Below are 18060 nucleotides of genomic sequence, written 5' to 3'. Positions count from 1 at the left end.
AAAAGGCACTTAAACCTATAAATATCATTGATTCTTTTTAAGGTTCTATAGATTGAGTTTTGCTACAAGATTTTAGTTTTAAATTTCTTGTGGTAAATAATGAATTTATTATTATTATTATTATTATTATTATTATTATTATTATTATTATTATTATTATTATTAATCATCATCACCATGCAGTTCATCAGCCTTGACGATGACTAGTTGGGGCCTCAGTGCTTTATCCTTTGGTACAGGACTTTCCAACTTGGCTCTTAACTTTCTTGTGCTGTTTAGGTGTAGTATCTGTTGTGCATCAGATAAACACCCTCTGAACCTCCAATGCTCATTTCCAGTAGAGCGAACCTGTGACGACTGGCAGTAGAGGAGGCTGCAGCTTCTGGACGAAAGTAATCTCAGTGAAGTAGACAGTCGCCCTATCGTGTTTGTTACTACGCCTTTTCTTTCTGGATGAGGTTCCATAGCCTTTTAAGGAAAACTGCAAGGCAACAGTAGGATTTGAAATCTGAGTTCCCATCCCTTAGCCTTTTGCTGTGATAAGGCCCACAAAGCAGTTGTGTTTGATTTTTGGGTTGGTTCCCCTAGTCTTCGCCCAACCAAGGGCACCCACGATAGTGAAAACTTGAATATAACACTTAAGATGAGAACAGTAATCCGAATACTCCAAATAAAATGGATGATAATGATGCTTACCTTTCGGGGTCCAAGTGATGTCATACGATAAAATATTGTTGGCCGGCAGTTTTTGGGACATAATTTCGACTTTCAGATTATGCAAAAGTTCTTGTGATTCTTTAAAGTCTTCAGAAACATTGGAACATTCTGACAAAAAAATAAAAGAAATAATTTTGAATATTCAGTGAGTATAATGACAGAATGATCCCCACTTGGCCCTAATTGGAATGAATGGCTCTCGTCTCAAGGAAGCACTCTGCTTTGACAGAGCTTCTGAGACTGACTTTTGTTCTTGACCCAAAATGGAAGGTTTACATCAGATCTGTTGCCATGGTTGCTGGGAAAATGGTTGGATCATTCGACTAATCCAGAAGTTATCTCACTTGCATAAGAGCCAAAATATGTCATAAGATGAAATACTGTTGCCACATCTGTGGAAGAGCCGCTCAGAGTAGCTTTTCTTTTCTTGATAAAAATAAAACAGGCTTTGAAATCTGGATTGAACATAATAGAGGAAAGAGACTACAACATAAATCAAGAAAAAGGTGTACGGATGCTCTGAAAAACAACTTGAAAATGTTTAAGGTGGATGTAGGTGGATGATAAGCACTATCGAAAGACCGATCATTAAGACAGAAAACCATCAGAGAAAGTAATGATTTTGATTATGGACTCCAAAACGGTTGAGTCGATTTAAAAAAAAAATTTCACACAAATGTTGTGTCTGGGGGAGGGGGGTTCTTAGATATGTTTTGCACCAAAATGCTTCCAATAAATATCAAAAATCAATAATTGAAAAAATCCAATTAAAGAGAGAACAGTCCGATTTTGACCAAATATACACTCTTATACAGCCTAACATCACAAGTGTATTTAAGAAGTGTTATCACCGCATAAACAGAAAGGCCTGGTGTATAAAATCAACAGTAGGTTCTTTGATAAAACAGGGGCATGTTCATAATGACTATTTCTATTTAGAGCACAATTAAACCATGATATTTTACTTTTGCATTTAAAATTTTAATTCAAGCTATTATCTTCTATATTAATAAATTGATAAGGTGTTTTTCACCAAACTTCGAACACTATAGGAAACCAATGAGGTAATTCCTATGCAAATATTTCACATTCACCATTCCAAACTCATACTGCAGCATGTTTTCATGCAAGAATACACACATTTCCTCACCTTTCCATAAAAGTTATATTTTTCCTCCTTGATTCACTCTCTCACCAACGTAATCTCACAATGGTAGTAGTAAATATTTCCCTCCCTTTTTAATTTTAGTCCACCTAAAAATTCTAAATCATTATTTTATTCGAAGTAATACTTAACTATAAGACACCAGTTAATTATTCCACTTATTAAATGCATTAGTTTCTTACATATTATGTTTGCCTAATACTAGACTATTCATTTTTTTTCAAAACAACCCCCTCACTTATTTACAGATCTGTTTAGTCATGAGGGAACAACCAATATTTTTTATCTCAATATTCAAGAGAGAGAGAGAGAGAAGAGGAGGAGGAGGAGGAGGAGGAGGAGGAGGAGGTTTTTATTTTCGTTTTCAGTCGAGTTTTTTTGTTGTTTTGTGTAAAATCTTGTTTCAACATCACTTGACCAATGGTCACCGAACTTGAACAAGTTTACCGAAAAGGTGAAAGTCACACAATAACTTAAGTTAATCGGGAAGATTTGCTACTTGATCCATATTGTAGCCAATGAAGTCTCACAATCATGATATTTTACCTTGACAATAAAAATATAAGTCATGGTCGAAATTTTGATGGACTTTTAACTTCCGATTTTTCCCTGCATTATCTGATGTTTTGTGATAGCCGTTGTGTAAAATTTGAGCCTGATCAGATAAATAATTTCTATGGCATGGTTAACTTCAAGAATTCTTCATACAATATGAAGAAATAAGACCTAGATAAGACTTTAACCTTCCCATATGACTGAATTAATTTTCTTACATGATATGATTATATCTCTTATTTTAATAAACTTTTTGAAAATGATCCATGTCAACAAAATTGTGCTAAAAGAAAATCTCCACAAAAACTTACCTTGATATTTTTTTACAATGTCGTCATATTTTTGGTTTTCAATACCTAGAATATTCCTCTTGAACCATAAGCAATGTTCGTCAACCGTGTTGATGTTCACGAGTCCATTGGTGATTTCAATTTCCGTTACTAAAATAAAAGGTAAAAAAAAATTTGTTGATTTTAATATTTAGTCTAATTCACAGTGTTTTTTTTATAATTTTTGAAAACTTTTATTTAGATGAAATTAATGGAGATTAAAACAACAATATACGTTGGGATTTCCTGAAAATCAATGTGAACATTTGCATCAACACCTGCCACCATTTTCTATTTTCAAAATTGTTGTCACAAAATTTACATTAGAGTTCAAAATAGGCTTTGTAGCTTAGTGGGGGATACCATTTTCTGTTCCCTGCAACCTCTTTCCCACAGAAGAGACATTGCGAGACTGTCTCTGCTTTATCGTTATTTCCATGGCAAGTGCTCATCTGAACTTTAATCTATGATCCCCCTCACCAGAGTTTCACGAAAAACACTCGTCTAGCTAAAACCACTATCATTAATTCCCCCCACTCTTTATCTGTGCCTAAACCTAATCGTAGATTCCACGAACAAAGATTCTTTCTTAGAACTGCATGCATATGGAATTCTCTTTCGTTTGCCTGCTTTCCAGCTGACTGCAATCTGATTGTCTTCAAGTCCAACGTAAACAAGTTTTTGGTGAACCGTCTCCCTAAGTAATCTAATTTACAAAATTCCCACTACTTATGTTTACTACGCTATAATCACAATGACTAATGTATACCCATTAACCCTTATTCTCGAGTGGCCTTCGGACCTTGATAAGTGGTGATTCATGTGTCAAAAAAAACAAAAACAAACATCTTAACGGTTAATTATGTTTGTATTTACCAATGCCAAAGTCACGCGAAGATAACGATTAACGAGATCTCCAGTTTGGATTGCTTACAAGAACAGATTATCAAGTATTGTTTAACATTCCGTTGGTAACAAAATTATAGACGTAAAAAATGTTGAAAAACAGTAGTCTTCCACATGAGGTTAGAGTAAGCATGAGGTTTATAATAATCATAAACCAACGTTTTGTTCCACAAAACAAAAATTCAATTTAATTAAGACCCTTATCTATAGGGCCCTCATGGTTTGTTTGAAGATCAGACTGGATCATGTGATATGCCCTGACCAAACAATGGTTGGTGATAACTAATTTATTAGCATTATGATCTGCACCAAACAAACACTAGCTGTTTATAATTAACTTATTAGTATTATTATTGTTGTGATTGTTGTGATCCGCACCGACTAAACGCTGGCTGGCGATAACTAACATTAGTATTATTATTGCGACTGTTGTCAAGTATATTAAGGGAAATCTTGTTAACCCGTCATTGCACTTCAAATTGCAATGAAAATATAAATAAAATAATTGTTTTAAACAATTAGGGACGTTAAAAACGTATTTTTTTTTTATTAAATCAAATTCTAAATTTTTCTAGATCGCCCTTCGTTAGATCTGTGACAATTCCCTAATTTTCAAGTTGTAAAACAAATGTTAAATCTAAGAGATGGGGAAGAAAATTGAATGGGGATATCTATTTTTAAAAGGAAAAAAAAAAAACAATTGTTGTCAGTGTAAAAAAATGAGAACAAAACGACTTCTCAAAACAGTCTACAAACGAATAACAGTTGATCGTCACGTGGTATTAGAAAAATATTGATGGCAGGAATAAAAAAGAAAAAAATAGACGTTAGAAATATGTAAAATTTATGGGCTTGATATTAATAAAAAATAAATAATTATTATATTTTCAATCAGATGAACTTTTGAAATGGAAATTTTATTTTATTTGATTTATTTTCGGTTTTATTTACCTATTTATATTCGTTTTATTTATGTTAGAATTCTTAAAAAAAAAATTAAATGTAGAAATTTAAGTAAAAAAAATGAAATATGAAAAAGAATTATTCGTAAAATGCCGCCGTAAAACAAAAATGAAGATGGCATTTACAGTTTTGTTTTTATTTGTTTTGAGACGCGTATGTCAAGACGTTGAACATAGATATGCTTAAACTAAGAAAAGAAAATATATACGCATGTGCAGAATTTTTGAAAGCAGAAGTCAAAAACCGGATGGACGATTTCATTGACTTGAATGAAATCGTCCATCCGGTTTTTGCTGTTGTCATCTCGGTTGCATCTGTCGATAAAAAAATAACCTGTATAGATTCTATACATCTTACATACGGATAAAATAGATCACCACCCATCCACCCGTATCCCTCCCCTTGAGTCTTAAAGCATAAACTACCTACATTATTATGATAGAAACCCTATACACCTTTTTACATTGCACTTTATATAATACGCTCCTCCTTTATCTTAGAATTCGATATAATTCCCCCCAACAACATCAATAATTTCATTGATTTATTTAATTTCTGATGAATCCCACGCTAGACGTCGCATCCCCATTATGTTACGTAGCATCTTCTCTACTCTTCTGATGAGAAGCATTAGGCTTCAAAATACCTTGGTATAAAGAGTCCCATCTTTCCTCCAACTAAATGTTTGTATACCCTTATTAAATAAATGAATCATTCTATATTCAACAATATATAGTTTTTGTGACTTCATTTTCCACCCTCATTGTTTCCTATATAAGCTCCAATGAAATTTGTTGAGCTTTATATTATCCCGATAAGTCTCTTCTTATAGAATTGAATTTACTCTAAGCTGTATATGTGTGTGTGTGTGTGTGTGTGTGTGTGTGTGTGTGTGTGCGTGTAGTAAAGATTTCTTTGTTTCATTTTTATTTAAAACTCGAACTCAGCTGTGTTTGCATATTACCTAAATTGCTCTGAAAAAAAAAAGAATTTTCAAACTCTGAGTAAAATTATACCCTTTGCCCCCATGCTGTCGAAGAAAAAGCTAGAAATAGATTTTATTATTTATGTGCGATTACAAGTCAACGCTCTAAACATGTAAAGAATTTTATAAATAAATAAATATATATATATATATATATATATATATATATATATATATATATATATATATATATATATATATATATATATATAGAACAATGTTAGATACCTGGGTAGCAATTCACCCTGCTTATAGGTTAAGGATTACGTTTTAGAAATTCATTCCTTTCTCCAAAAGCCTGGAATATGTTTTTTTTTTTTTTGCCAATACAGTTGACACTAAAGAAATTTCTCAGCAAAATGAAGTTGACATTGGCAACGAGAAGTTCAGTCTGATATCTAAAAAGATATTTTCCACGTGTTTTATTTCAAGTGTCGAACAAGCATGTATGGAATGGAAATTTAACAGAAAGATGGAAGGGCATAGATGATAAGACAATTTCTTTGGAAAAATGAGTTGGAAAGAAGGAAAGAAAAAGGAAAAGGAAAATTGCAGAGAAAATGAGTTGGAGAGAGAGAAAGAAAGGAAAAAGGAAAAGAGAATTGAAGAGAAATATGGTTTAAGATAAAGAAAGAAAAAAATTCAGAAGAAAAAATAAAAGACAAACGATAGAGAAAGAAAAGAGTAACCTCCAAACAACAGAGGAGGAAATGCCAATCTCATGGAGATGGTGGGCGGAATTAGGATTCAATAAAAAAAAAAAAAAACATTGTGTTTTGGAAATTCAGAGGATTTGCTCGCTGGCACCGGAGAGTATGCATTGTTTTGGGCTCCTTCCCAGGAACCAAAAACCTCCCCAGAAGAGCTAAGTTAAAAAGATCTTGCTCTTCTAAGAAGCTGTCTGAAGGAACCTAAGTTGAAAACACCCTGCATCATGAAGCAATTAAGAACACGAAGAATTAACTTTCCTTTGCACAAAGTGTACCCTGAATATCTTATGAATAATTATTTTCGTTCATAAAAACTAGCCTGGGTGTCCGGCGTTGCCTGAGTGTTTGGAAGTGTGTGCTGAGCAAAGAAAAAAAAAGGAAAATTGGGAGCGCAAAAAAAAAAAGTTTTAGTAGACAGGCTTGAACTCATACCGCGAAGGAGGAAAAGAAAGTAAAAAAAAAAAAAACGTTAGCTGTTGCACCTATCGCCAAACCAGAAGTGACGTAGGTTTAAATTAAGGCTAGAAAATCGAAAAGAGACGATGACTTTCGAAAATATCGGCGAAAAAAGCGACACCTCTCTGTAGAAAAGTGCCCCGTTCAGGGTGAAGGAATTCATTTTTTTGGACAATTTTTCGATATTTGTCGTCGGAAGGGTCGAGCTTCAAAATGATACCAATCTTGTGAAAATCTGTCGCCTCTGTCGAAAGATTTTGCAAGACATACATACATACATACATACATACATTTAAACAGACAGGTGAGGTTTATATTATAGATGATCTCTGAGTTATTATTAAATTGCTTTGATTTGAAAACCCAGATAATTACAGTGCTGACAACCAATCTAGACTAAGCGATATACCAGCGACACCAGAGCATCTATGAAAAGGAACCCCGACGTCAAACCAATGAATGGCCAACTGGAGTGCAAAAGGTATTGCCACATGGGCTTTAGGGTTATGCATGTTTAGTGTGCTGAGCACCAGAGCAGTAGTTCCAGTGACCAGTGAGAGTCTGGTAACCCTTGAAGGGTTCACCACGAGACAAAGATAAAAGTGTAGTCACCGGGACTTAGGGTTAGTGCATATTTCCTTGCCCTTATGTACGATGAGGACCCTGCTCAGGGTGGTATTACATATGTACACATATATATAATTTATTATTTCATAAATATATTTATGGCAATTCAACTTGCAGTTATGGTAACACAGTTTTGATGAGTATAGTAATATTATGACACCTGGCTATACTATTAAAACGGAAATGTATGCATTGCTAGGAGTAAATCCATAGAGAATACATGGGTTTTGTAAATTAAACACAACTTCAAGTTACTTTGATAGTGTATAGAAACTATTCTTAATACGAATTCTGTATTCAGTATCTGAAAGAACCATGAATGATAGTTGTGACCTGTAAATAAAACATCTAAGCATAAATGGATCTTGGGTTTATTTTTTGGTAGTCGCATATCTCTTGCTCCCTTGTTTTATCTGTTAGTCCTCATATGCCACGAACTATGTGTCTCACAAAGAGGAAACAATTACTGTTTTCTCGGTCACAATCTATCCCATCTAACAATTATTGATGGCAAGTTTTTACCTCAAAGCATTATTTTTATTTTTTTAGCTTCTTACATCAATTGGCTTCATACTTTGTCTGGAGCGATTTCCATAAAAAAAAAATGTAACAGAGTCAAAAAATTATGTCAAAACACAGAAGTAGCCTGATCAATCTGTATAGATTGAAGCTCACTCTAGAAAGACACAAAGCCATGATTTTGAGTGTCACATTCCTTTATAAATTTCATTGTCACTTGTGGCTAGCAATATTTCAGGGGAGATAACTTGAATATTGTTCAAGGGAGATAAATTTAAATATACTTTGTAAACACCTCTAACTGTGATGATGTAGTCACTGAATTTCACTTACCAGACATAAGGAAAAGGCGAGCATCCTCTTTTGTGAGCAGGCGTTTTGCCAGAGAAGTGAGGATATGTCGAAGTTTTTCACTTTCTTTCCACCACTGGTCCTTTGCTTTCGTTTTTTTCTCATTATCCGAGCTGTAGAAATCGGGAAGGATATCCCCGACTGGTTGAAGGAAGTACAAACATTTTAGTGTGTTTTTATCTTCACGGTACCATCTGCAAAAATAATAGAAATCTAGATCAGTTTCTTCAATTAGGATCTATGTAGCTATAACAGAAGTACAAATCCTTATTGTCATCGTCATCATGATCATTATCGTCACCGTCATTAGTCATTGCCATCATCAGCATCATCATTGTCATCATCATCATTATCGTCATCATCATCATTATCGTCATCATCATCATCATCATCATCATCATCAACGTCATCACTGTCATTGCCATCATGATCATCATCAACATCATCATTATTGTCATCATCATTATTGTCATCATCACCATAATCATCGTCACCACCACCACCACCAACACCACCACCACCACCACCACCACCACCACCACCACCACCACCACCACCACCACCACCATCATCATCATCATCATCATCATCATCATCATCATCATCATCATCATCAGTTTAACATCCGTTTTATCAGGGCAGGTAAAGGGTAATCACCTACAGATGATGCCCATCACTCATTGGTGTTGCATTGCAAAGGGCATTTGGCCTATATACATTTAACCTTGATAACAAAATGTCTTCCAAAGAATATTTGTCTAACTTCCAGATGTGCAATTCAAATAAATATTTGGTCAGAGATAGGTGAGTTTAGAAGTCAATTTCTAAAAGCTATCCAACACATATAAACAAGTTAAAACATATGTTGAATCAAATATAGTGATGAAAATAACGATGCTCACATTTTAAGAAATTGACTTTCAAGATAACTTATCTTGGGTCAGATATTTATTTATTCACCCATTCTTTTAACATCCCATACCATCGAAGTCTCTTGGTCTACACAATCTCCTTATACTGTTCAGATTTAATCTTCTTCTAAGGTCATCAGAATTAATTGTGTCATTAAAACTCACATTACTCATCTATTATATCATTCTCATTTCATCATCTCCAAGCAACGCATGTCCTCAATTCTCTCGCCAGGTTTCACTTTCATACATCATTATACTGTGTATATATGCCTGATAGATTTTTCTATTATTCGAAAGTTGCAATGTTCTGCTGGTTAATAAAGACAGAATTTCCCTGAACTTATTCCATCAACTCCTAACTCTTGCAATCAAACTAGCACCTGCTCTACTCTGGGCTGCAATGGTATCACCAATGGTATCACCAAGGTGATAAAATTGTTCAACAACCTCAATAGCTTAACTATCTAAATATATGCATGTTTCAAATCCGATCATTGACTCTTATTCTGAACACTTGCTTGCAAAATATAATTGCAAAATATGAAGCAACAAGATAAAGTAATTACCTTAAGAGAAATGATTTGTCATCGGGATCTTCTGCCGCTTCAAGAAACTTTTCAAACTGTTCTTTCCTTATCGTTCTTGGACAAGGTCTGTAGCCATATTTATGTGACAAGAAAGACTGTAATAAAAAATGAATAATACATTCCATACATTATTAAGTACGCTGACACATTTGGAATACTTGGATGTCATGTTTGTAAGATCCTCAGACTGGAATTGATACACAAAATGAACTTAGTCATGACTAATAACACTCTACCTGAAAGCTTATTATTCAAATTCCTCGTCTTAAAATTCATAAACAACATGAATTAGAAAAAACACATTGAGAACATTGCCAATGCTGCCGCAAAGAAGGTGAGCTTTCTCTACCAGGTTAAAAAAATATTCACACTGATACTATCTTATATCTCTATAAAAAAAAGCCACCATTCGCCTATGTATGAAGTATTGTTTCCACATCTGGGCTGATACATCTAACACTAGTCTCTCCCACTTGGACAAGATCCCTAAAACAGTCTCAGATTTTTTCAAGCTCCGACCTCTGTTCTATCGCCACTAGTCTCTCTTATTCATGATCAAAACGAGCCTCCAATCTAACTATCAGTCCTACACTATCAACGAAGCTCCAACCTCTGTCCCATCGCTACAATGTAGTATTCCTCTGCTTATTTTACAAGTACTTTAATGGAATCTGCTCTGATGAATTCATAGTACTTGTGCATCCTCGATGTACATACTCCAGACTAACCCGACAAGCACCAAAATTCCATCACTTTACCATAGAGGTCTCTCGATGCCAGAAAGCCTCCTATTCTAATGGTTGACTGCTAGATTTCAGAATTCCTTCCCTGTTTCCTGCTTCCCTGACTGTATTAATATACAAAAGGTTATATACAATGTAAACAGACATTTTGTTGCTCAACTCCCTACACATTCCCTTGTAGATGTCCGAGTGGCAATACACATTGTTTGGGATGAAAAAGAGTAAAAATATAAATAAATAAATGAATGAATAAATAATAATGAGCAAAAAACAAATAAATGAATTAAGTGAAAATTCTTACTTCAAATCTAAATAAACTAAAGGAATTAAATTAAAAATACATTTCAACAGAGTTTTTTTTTTATTATGGCTGGAGGAGAAGGAACTCCTCCCTGGTTTCTTTCACTCTTAATGGTATCTGTCATTCAGGAGTTGTGCTCTAGTCGTCTCACTAGGCACTGTATGTTGGCGACGCTATTTGCCTATAGCTAGATGTGCCAACATACAGTACCTAGTATTCCCAAATGGTCACTCATTTTAGTATTAACCAGGCTCAACATCACTTAAATCCGGTGAGCTAATGAAAACCAATTTCGGTCACACAAGGTATTGCTCAGTCTTCACCGACAATGGAGAACCACCGTAAAGTTGACTGTTGTGAAGCAAGAGTTATGCAATCCTTATCACACATCCCTAATCTAGCCTCGTTTTAGTTTCATGGTAAAAAACACTAGACAACTAAATCTAATGCCTTTCCACATAAAGCACCTGGTATATCTAAATGGTCACCCATTAATACCGATCAAGCTCAACTTTGGTGACCTAACAAGAATCAGTGTGTCAGTGTTATTATCAGTTATTTATTTTAATGAATAGTTTCTATTGTATTGTGTTTCGACATTAAACCACTCAAAATTTTAGATGTCAAATTTATAAACGGTCCCCATCAGCCGAATATATATTATTGACAGGTAATTTTCCATCTATTTTTTTAAATGTTCTCATAATATTATTTATCTTCCAACTAACAACCAAGTTGAACCTTATCCTCGAATGGCTTTTGGAACTAGCAATTGGTAACTCCTTAATTTAAAAATAAAATAGGTTTCAATATGAAATAATCCCATAAAATAGCTGAATTGCTGTAAAACAGTAAAAAAAAAAAAAAAAAAAAGTTAAAATTTACGTGCTTTGGATTATTCAGACTACTTTTCTTATCCTGAATGTTATTTTCACTCAATGGCTTTGTTGGAAATTCCGTGCTAATTCTCGAGTTCGACAGAAAGATTTGCAAGTTCGACAGAGACATTTGAAGGAAGCTGGAGGTTACATCGGCCAAAACGTAAGTGAAAATAACACTAAAGAAGGGAATAGCAATCTGAATAATGCATATCAATCCTCATCTAAAAAATCCAGAAACATCAATAAATATTATGAAGTTATTACCACAAAGTTCGGTCCTGTAGAAAGTTTTTGACACAGTTCCAATTCTTTGAGACACAGCTCAGTGGTCATGTGATCATTTGTTGCTTCGTCCCGTATTCCCCATCGCATGTCAACAATCTGGAACTGGTAACCTTTTTTCTGACAAAACACTTTTAATTTTGGGTAAACATTTTCCATCAGATAGTTTCGTTCATGTTCTGTATCTGTTGGAAAGAAAGAAACACAGAATAGTCCCCATGAAAAAAAAAAAGACCGGAAACAATTAAAGGATTCAACAGAGTCATAGACAGGAGTTAGGAGTTGTTTCTGTCTGTAAGCTTGACGAGTATTTCATCAGGTTTTTGGTGTCATTAATTCCCTCCAGAGAATTAAATGTCTAGGCTGGGATCATCAGCTCAAATTTGAAAGTTTATAATGAGGAACAAATAGTCGTTTTATAAAAAAATGTATAATTTAATTTTTACATTTGGAACGAACATATAAAACCCGAGAGTTAGCTAAGCTAGCTTGTGCATGATCAACTTCTATGAAGTGGAAATTCCAACTGCGAAAATCTTTATCGTGGTGACAAAAGTGAAAGCAAAAGAGAAAATGACAGAAAGACAAAGAGACAGAAAAAGAGAAAGACAGAGGGAAACATGATTACATATCAAAACCAAAGAACAGGGAAAAACTTAATTCATTGAATTCAGCCTACCTACACTTTCAGCAGTTTCCTTGAGTTCTCGACTTTATAAACATTTGTCAAACTCAGCCAGGTTTAAATCTGATTAATGACAAACTTTTTGTTATGCAGCTGTCAACCCTACCTGAGTGAAAGTCCGCATTCTTTGTCATGTTTTAACGGCACATTTTCGATTCTATATGTCTTCCCATAAAAGTCAGACACAAGGCCCTCTTCAATTGTGGAGGACTCCAGCTTCCTCAAAAGGGCGCTTATCATTATGCCCCAGGCTGGATACTTGGCTTCTGCATTTTAAACTATAATTCAATCCATTAATTGAAATAAAAATAATTAAAAGTGAGTTCTTTGGTACAGGTGAGTCAGTACAGCAAAATATATTATTTGAACGATTGTTTTAATTTTCCAACTGCACGTCCCTTAAAATAGGGTTCTTGATCATATGAAAAGACCATTATTTATAATAGATACGAGGGAAATAAGTATGTACACATATCCAAGGCGATGGCAGAAACACTAGAAAACGATCTTTATTCTGTAGTGAAATGGGTTCATAGATGGATGATAATATTTAAAACTAATTTAAGACAAAGCTTCTTTCAATTAAACAAGCATAAAAACCTTCTCAGCTATCGATTGCCAGGACAAACCTACCAAACTCTTCAGCTTAACGTTCGCAGGTAAAATGAATCGGAACAAATACATTAAGGACATTGCCAACGCTGCTGCAAAGAAGATGAACTCCTTCTATTGTGTTACAAAATTAATCACACATTTGTCCATGCATGGAGTATTGTTGCCACATTTTAGCTGGTGTATCTACCACTAGTCTATCGCACTTAGACAGGATCCCCCAAAATAGTTTCAAGCCTAATAGGTCCCACACTATCGTCCAAGCCTTAACCTCTGACCCATTGCCATGATGTTACATCCCTGTGTCTGTTTTACAAAAGCAATTTAATGGAATGTGCTCTGATGGATTCATAGCACTTGTTCTCCCTCGACATTCATATGCCTGACTAACCCAACAAGCAGCAAAATCCCAACCCTTCACTGTTGAGATCCTTAGATGCTGTAAATCATCTATTCTAATAGCTTCTTTCCTCTGACTGCTAGACTTTGGAATTCCCTTCCTGTTTCCTGCTTCCCTGACTGTACTAGCCTGCAGAAGTTTAAATGCAATATGAACAGACATCTCGCTGCTCAACTCCCCACAGTCCTCGGTTAGTTATGATCCCAAATAGTAGTCTCTTACGTTCCAAATGGCAATATGCCTTGTTTGGGGGCGATTAAAAGTTTTTTTTTAATCTCCCTTGCATACATTTTGCCAATAGTAACATTTACTAGGAAAAATTATTTCATCTTGGTTTGATATCCAGGAAAAGTATGGTTAGGCGGTTAGAATGTGGAACGTTTGACTTGTGCCTGACACCTAAATGTCACAGTGCTGAATAATTAACATTGTTAAAAGTTAATTAGTTATTATCGATCTATCTGTCTATCTATTTATCTATCTATTCAATGATATTCTTAAAATAGTTCATACTGGGAGCTATTTATTTTTATAGAATAAAGTATAGAAATGTTTATATAAATTAGGTAGGTTAAATATAAGCAAAATAACCTTGAATAGGCGTAAGTGACAAAAAGGTCACGTTAAGAGGACGTGTTTTTTAATTGGTTACGTCACCGGAACTGAGGTCAAGAGGTCGGGAAGTTTAGAGTAGGAGAGGGTTGGATGTTGGTCACGGGCGTCAACAGACGGCCAGGTAGCAAGGCTGGGAAGAATAAACATACAGACAAGAAATGTAGACTCTTGTGAAGACCATTTGTGACAACTGAAATAAATTTATATTATAAAAATATAATTTGTTGTTTTGTGCTTTCACAAAAGAAGGAAGAACAGATTTCTTAATTGGTTATGATGTTGGTCATTTCATGTTTCGTCACGGAGCTCAGCAAGTGAAGATAGAAGAACTCTTGAAGAAAGAAAGGTATGAAGCTTATATTATTCTTCTTGTATATGAACTGTAATATATACCCGTGTGATAACTCTCTGATACAACATGACACAGTTTATACGTCGACATCATATCCCCTGGCTAAACAAACATACATACAATTTATACGTTGGTAACAGGTGCTAAAAGAACAATATCTTCTCACCTCTATATATAACATATTACATGTTTTATTTCTCCCTATATAGCAACAGGTCAAACCAGGTCTTCTGTGTAAAACTGGGTACAATATAACACTTTTCTTACCTGTAAAGGTACTGCTTGTAAAGATGCGTACAATCTTGTCATTACTTGGACAATCTGCGTCCACTTTTCCAGAAAGGACTTCGTTGACCAAAAAATCCAAACCAGAGCCACCTTGCAAAGCTGTCTTGTTGGGTGTTTGTGCTCTAGCTTTTGAGTCTTCATCGGTGGGTTGACTCCTTTGATATCGATCTATCCTCGACATTAGCTTCATCATCTTGTTCGTATCCATGCACGTAACAGGACGTCCCTGATTTGACTCCAGCTCGTTCCATAACTTTTTAAGAATGGGATCTTCCGAACAAATCTCTTCGATTGCTTTTAATTGTTCTTGCAATGTTGCTCCCTTTTTTCCGATTATGTTTTTGGTCGTTAGTCTTTTTGAATATTGTGCTGTGTGGCCGTCTTTTGTCTTTGAAGTGATCTGCGTTGTTGAACTTACTTCTTTATTATCTCCCTTGCACACATTCGTGTTCACGTTTCTCTGACTCGTTTTTGCATGTGGGAGGTTTATTTTGTCGTCTATTGTTCGATGGTTCAAAAGACGATTAGCTTCAGGGGGCGGCACAACAGGTGGGATGGAATGCTTTCTGTATAATATAATACAATATTTGATTACACAAATAGAACACAAAATCAAAATGAATAAATTGTAAATAAAACCTATATATTATACAATACTAATAGCTTCAATCTTCTCTATAAATCAAAGAAGTCGCTTTCTCTTTTTCTTTCTCTCTTTTTCTCTTTCTCTTTTCTTCTTTCGTATTTTTTTCCTAATCTATTTATGCCTCTCTCCCCTTATCTATGTATATCTCTTTTTCTATCCCAAGATATGTATATTCTCCTTCTCTTTCTCTATTTCTATCTATCTATCTATCTATCTATCTATCTATCTATCAATCTATCTATCTATCTATCTATCTATCTATCTATCTTTCCCAGCTATAAATAAGGTAGGTGCAAAAGTTCTTGTTGAATTTAAACTTCATTTTGAAAATGAAAACCAGTGTTTTGAACATCTTTATTAATAGCAATAATGATCTTTGCTCTCTAAAACTTGATTCAAATATTTCATATTTGCATTGAATTTGATCATAATCATTAGACACAACTTAAACACGGTTCTTCAGATGTCACTTTGTTATTATGTCTCCTTAAACTTAAGTCTTAACTTGTAGACGTTTTCTAATCTCAAAATACTAGAATGAATTTTGATCGAAATTGGACTTAAAATTCTAAACATAAAGTTTAGTACCATTATACCATTATATATATATATATATATATATATATATATATATATATATATATATATATATATATATATATATTGTGAGAAATTCTATAATTATAAGCAGGTTCCTCATTGGCTGATTGGCCACCCACTGTCTTTATTTAGCCCAATAAGATTGATCAAGATTTTAACCGCTGGGTGATAAGCTTGGCAGGCTTTTGAATGCCTTTTCTTTTTTCTGGCCGTTTCAAACAAGTAGCCGTAGAAACAAGATGTACTTCTCTGGATATGAAACATTTGGGCGCTTCTCTGGATATGAAACATTTGGGCGCTTCTACCCTTCATCTCATTGAGACTTCATTTTACGGCCTAAATGATTAGGCTAAGTTATTATTATACATGTCTCCCAGAGATTTTTTAAGGTCAGAATTATTGACTTGTCATTAATGACTTTTCCTTTAAATGAACATTTCTTATGAACTTCTGTGATGTCGACTCTAGTCGAGAATCGAATGTTTCATCAGAACACATCATACCAACCCCTTCAAGCGTCTGTAATTAATCCGATCTTCGAACAGAGATGAATCCGAATTCCAGTTCCTGATGAAGATAAAGGACTATTACCTTTCGAGGTGTTACCAGCTCTATACAGAGGCAAATTAGGTATTTCCTTTTTTGCAATGAAGAACAAATAAAATCTGTGTCGAATTTTAAAGATGTGCTTTGTTGTAATTGTTGCTAATTTTTTTGCCATTGTCTTGGAGAAAAAACAAGCGAGAAGAAATATCTCATACAGTTTTTCAGGTCAACATGGGTGAGAATATTGCAGAAAAATATGACTGACGCTTTAATAATCTGAAAGAAAAAGTTATAAATTAATCATGATATGTTTAAGTGATAGCAATATTCATAAAACACATTAGAATAGTTTGTAAAATGCCCCATAATTATATGTGGGCAGAAAATGTTACGTTGCCCTCTTGTATATCTCCGCCCCATCACTATCATAATAATAAGAGATAAGGAAAAAAAGAAAAGACGCATGGGAGAAAAGAATAAAAAAAAGAAAAAAAAGAAAGAAGGGAAAGAGGAAGAATGAAAAGGGGGAAAACAAGTTAGATCAAGTACATATACGGCACTATGTTTTGCGTGTGCCACTGTCCTGTCTCCCCTCCCCCATCGCTGGGAGGTGATTTGGTCACTCGCTGAAGGATACAGAGAAAAGGGAACAATAATGCAATTCGCCAGAACTCATCCTCTTTCTCAGCCGGCAACTATAAGGTGAGCACGCATATTTTGTCATTTTGTCTCTCTGTGAAAGGGTTGGCACCCTCTCTCCCCCGGGACTAGTTAAAACTAGGTAAGGTTGGTTAGCTTTTTAAAAGTTTGATAAGTAAAAGTTAAATGCTATAAATTGTCTATCTTTAATTTTTAAATTGTAATATATTCTGAAGACATTTTGTAAAATAAAATAATTATATATATATATATATATATATATATATATATATATATATATATATATATATATATATATATATTACAATTGTGTTGTGTGTTGTTGATCTACCTTAAACATCAGGACGTGGTCGATCACCCTTCTCAGCCAGAACCCAACAAGAAAAAGACAGCCCAACAAAAGAGGTACGTCACCATTTGATTTTCGATAACATTACAGACGGGAGCTGGTAGGAAAAAAACACAAAAAAAAAACAAGAACCTCTTCCATCTTCCTCAGAACTGTTGGCGTTGTGACCTGAGATGAACAATAATGAAGAGAAGAAACCCAACAGACTGAGGTATGTTTTATTGTTTTCTGGAATACTGTTCGTTAACACTGGTGGGGCCTAGAGTCGTTCACCAGGGGAATGGAAGGGTCCCAAATGATGACCATGTAACTCCCT

General features: G+C 34.5%; 1 protein-coding gene across 1 annotated transcript in view; it reads right to left on the bottom strand.

Moving 5' to 3' along the window:
* LOC145280278 (NACHT and WD repeat domain-containing protein 2-like) overlaps positions 1–18060 on the bottom strand; it is a 115198-nt gene that overhangs the window by 85289 nt on the left and 11849 nt on the right. The window contains exons 3-8 of the mRNA XM_080132051.1: positions 14923–15509; positions 11974–12176; positions 9764–9879; positions 8266–8477; positions 2749–2877; positions 697–825 (exon numbers count right to left, since the gene is read on the bottom strand). Coding sequence (XP_079988177.1) covers positions 697–825; positions 2749–2877; positions 8266–8477; positions 9764–9879; positions 11974–12176; positions 14923–15509 — 1376 coding nt within the window. The remainder of the gene's footprint in view (positions 1–696; positions 826–2748; positions 2878–8265; positions 8478–9763; positions 9880–11973; positions 12177–14922; positions 15510–18060) is intronic.

Source organism: Euprymna scolopes, chromosome 7 (genome assembly GCF_053919585.1).
Source record: "Euprymna scolopes isolate OS-2025 chromosome 7, ASM5391958v1, whole genome shotgun sequence".
In the NCBI taxonomy this organism is placed as follows: domain Eukaryota; kingdom Metazoa; phylum Mollusca; class Cephalopoda; order Sepiida; family Sepiolidae; genus Euprymna; species Euprymna scolopes.
Note: the sequence above shows the minus strand (reverse complement) of the source record. Positions and strands in the feature narration are given on the sequence as shown.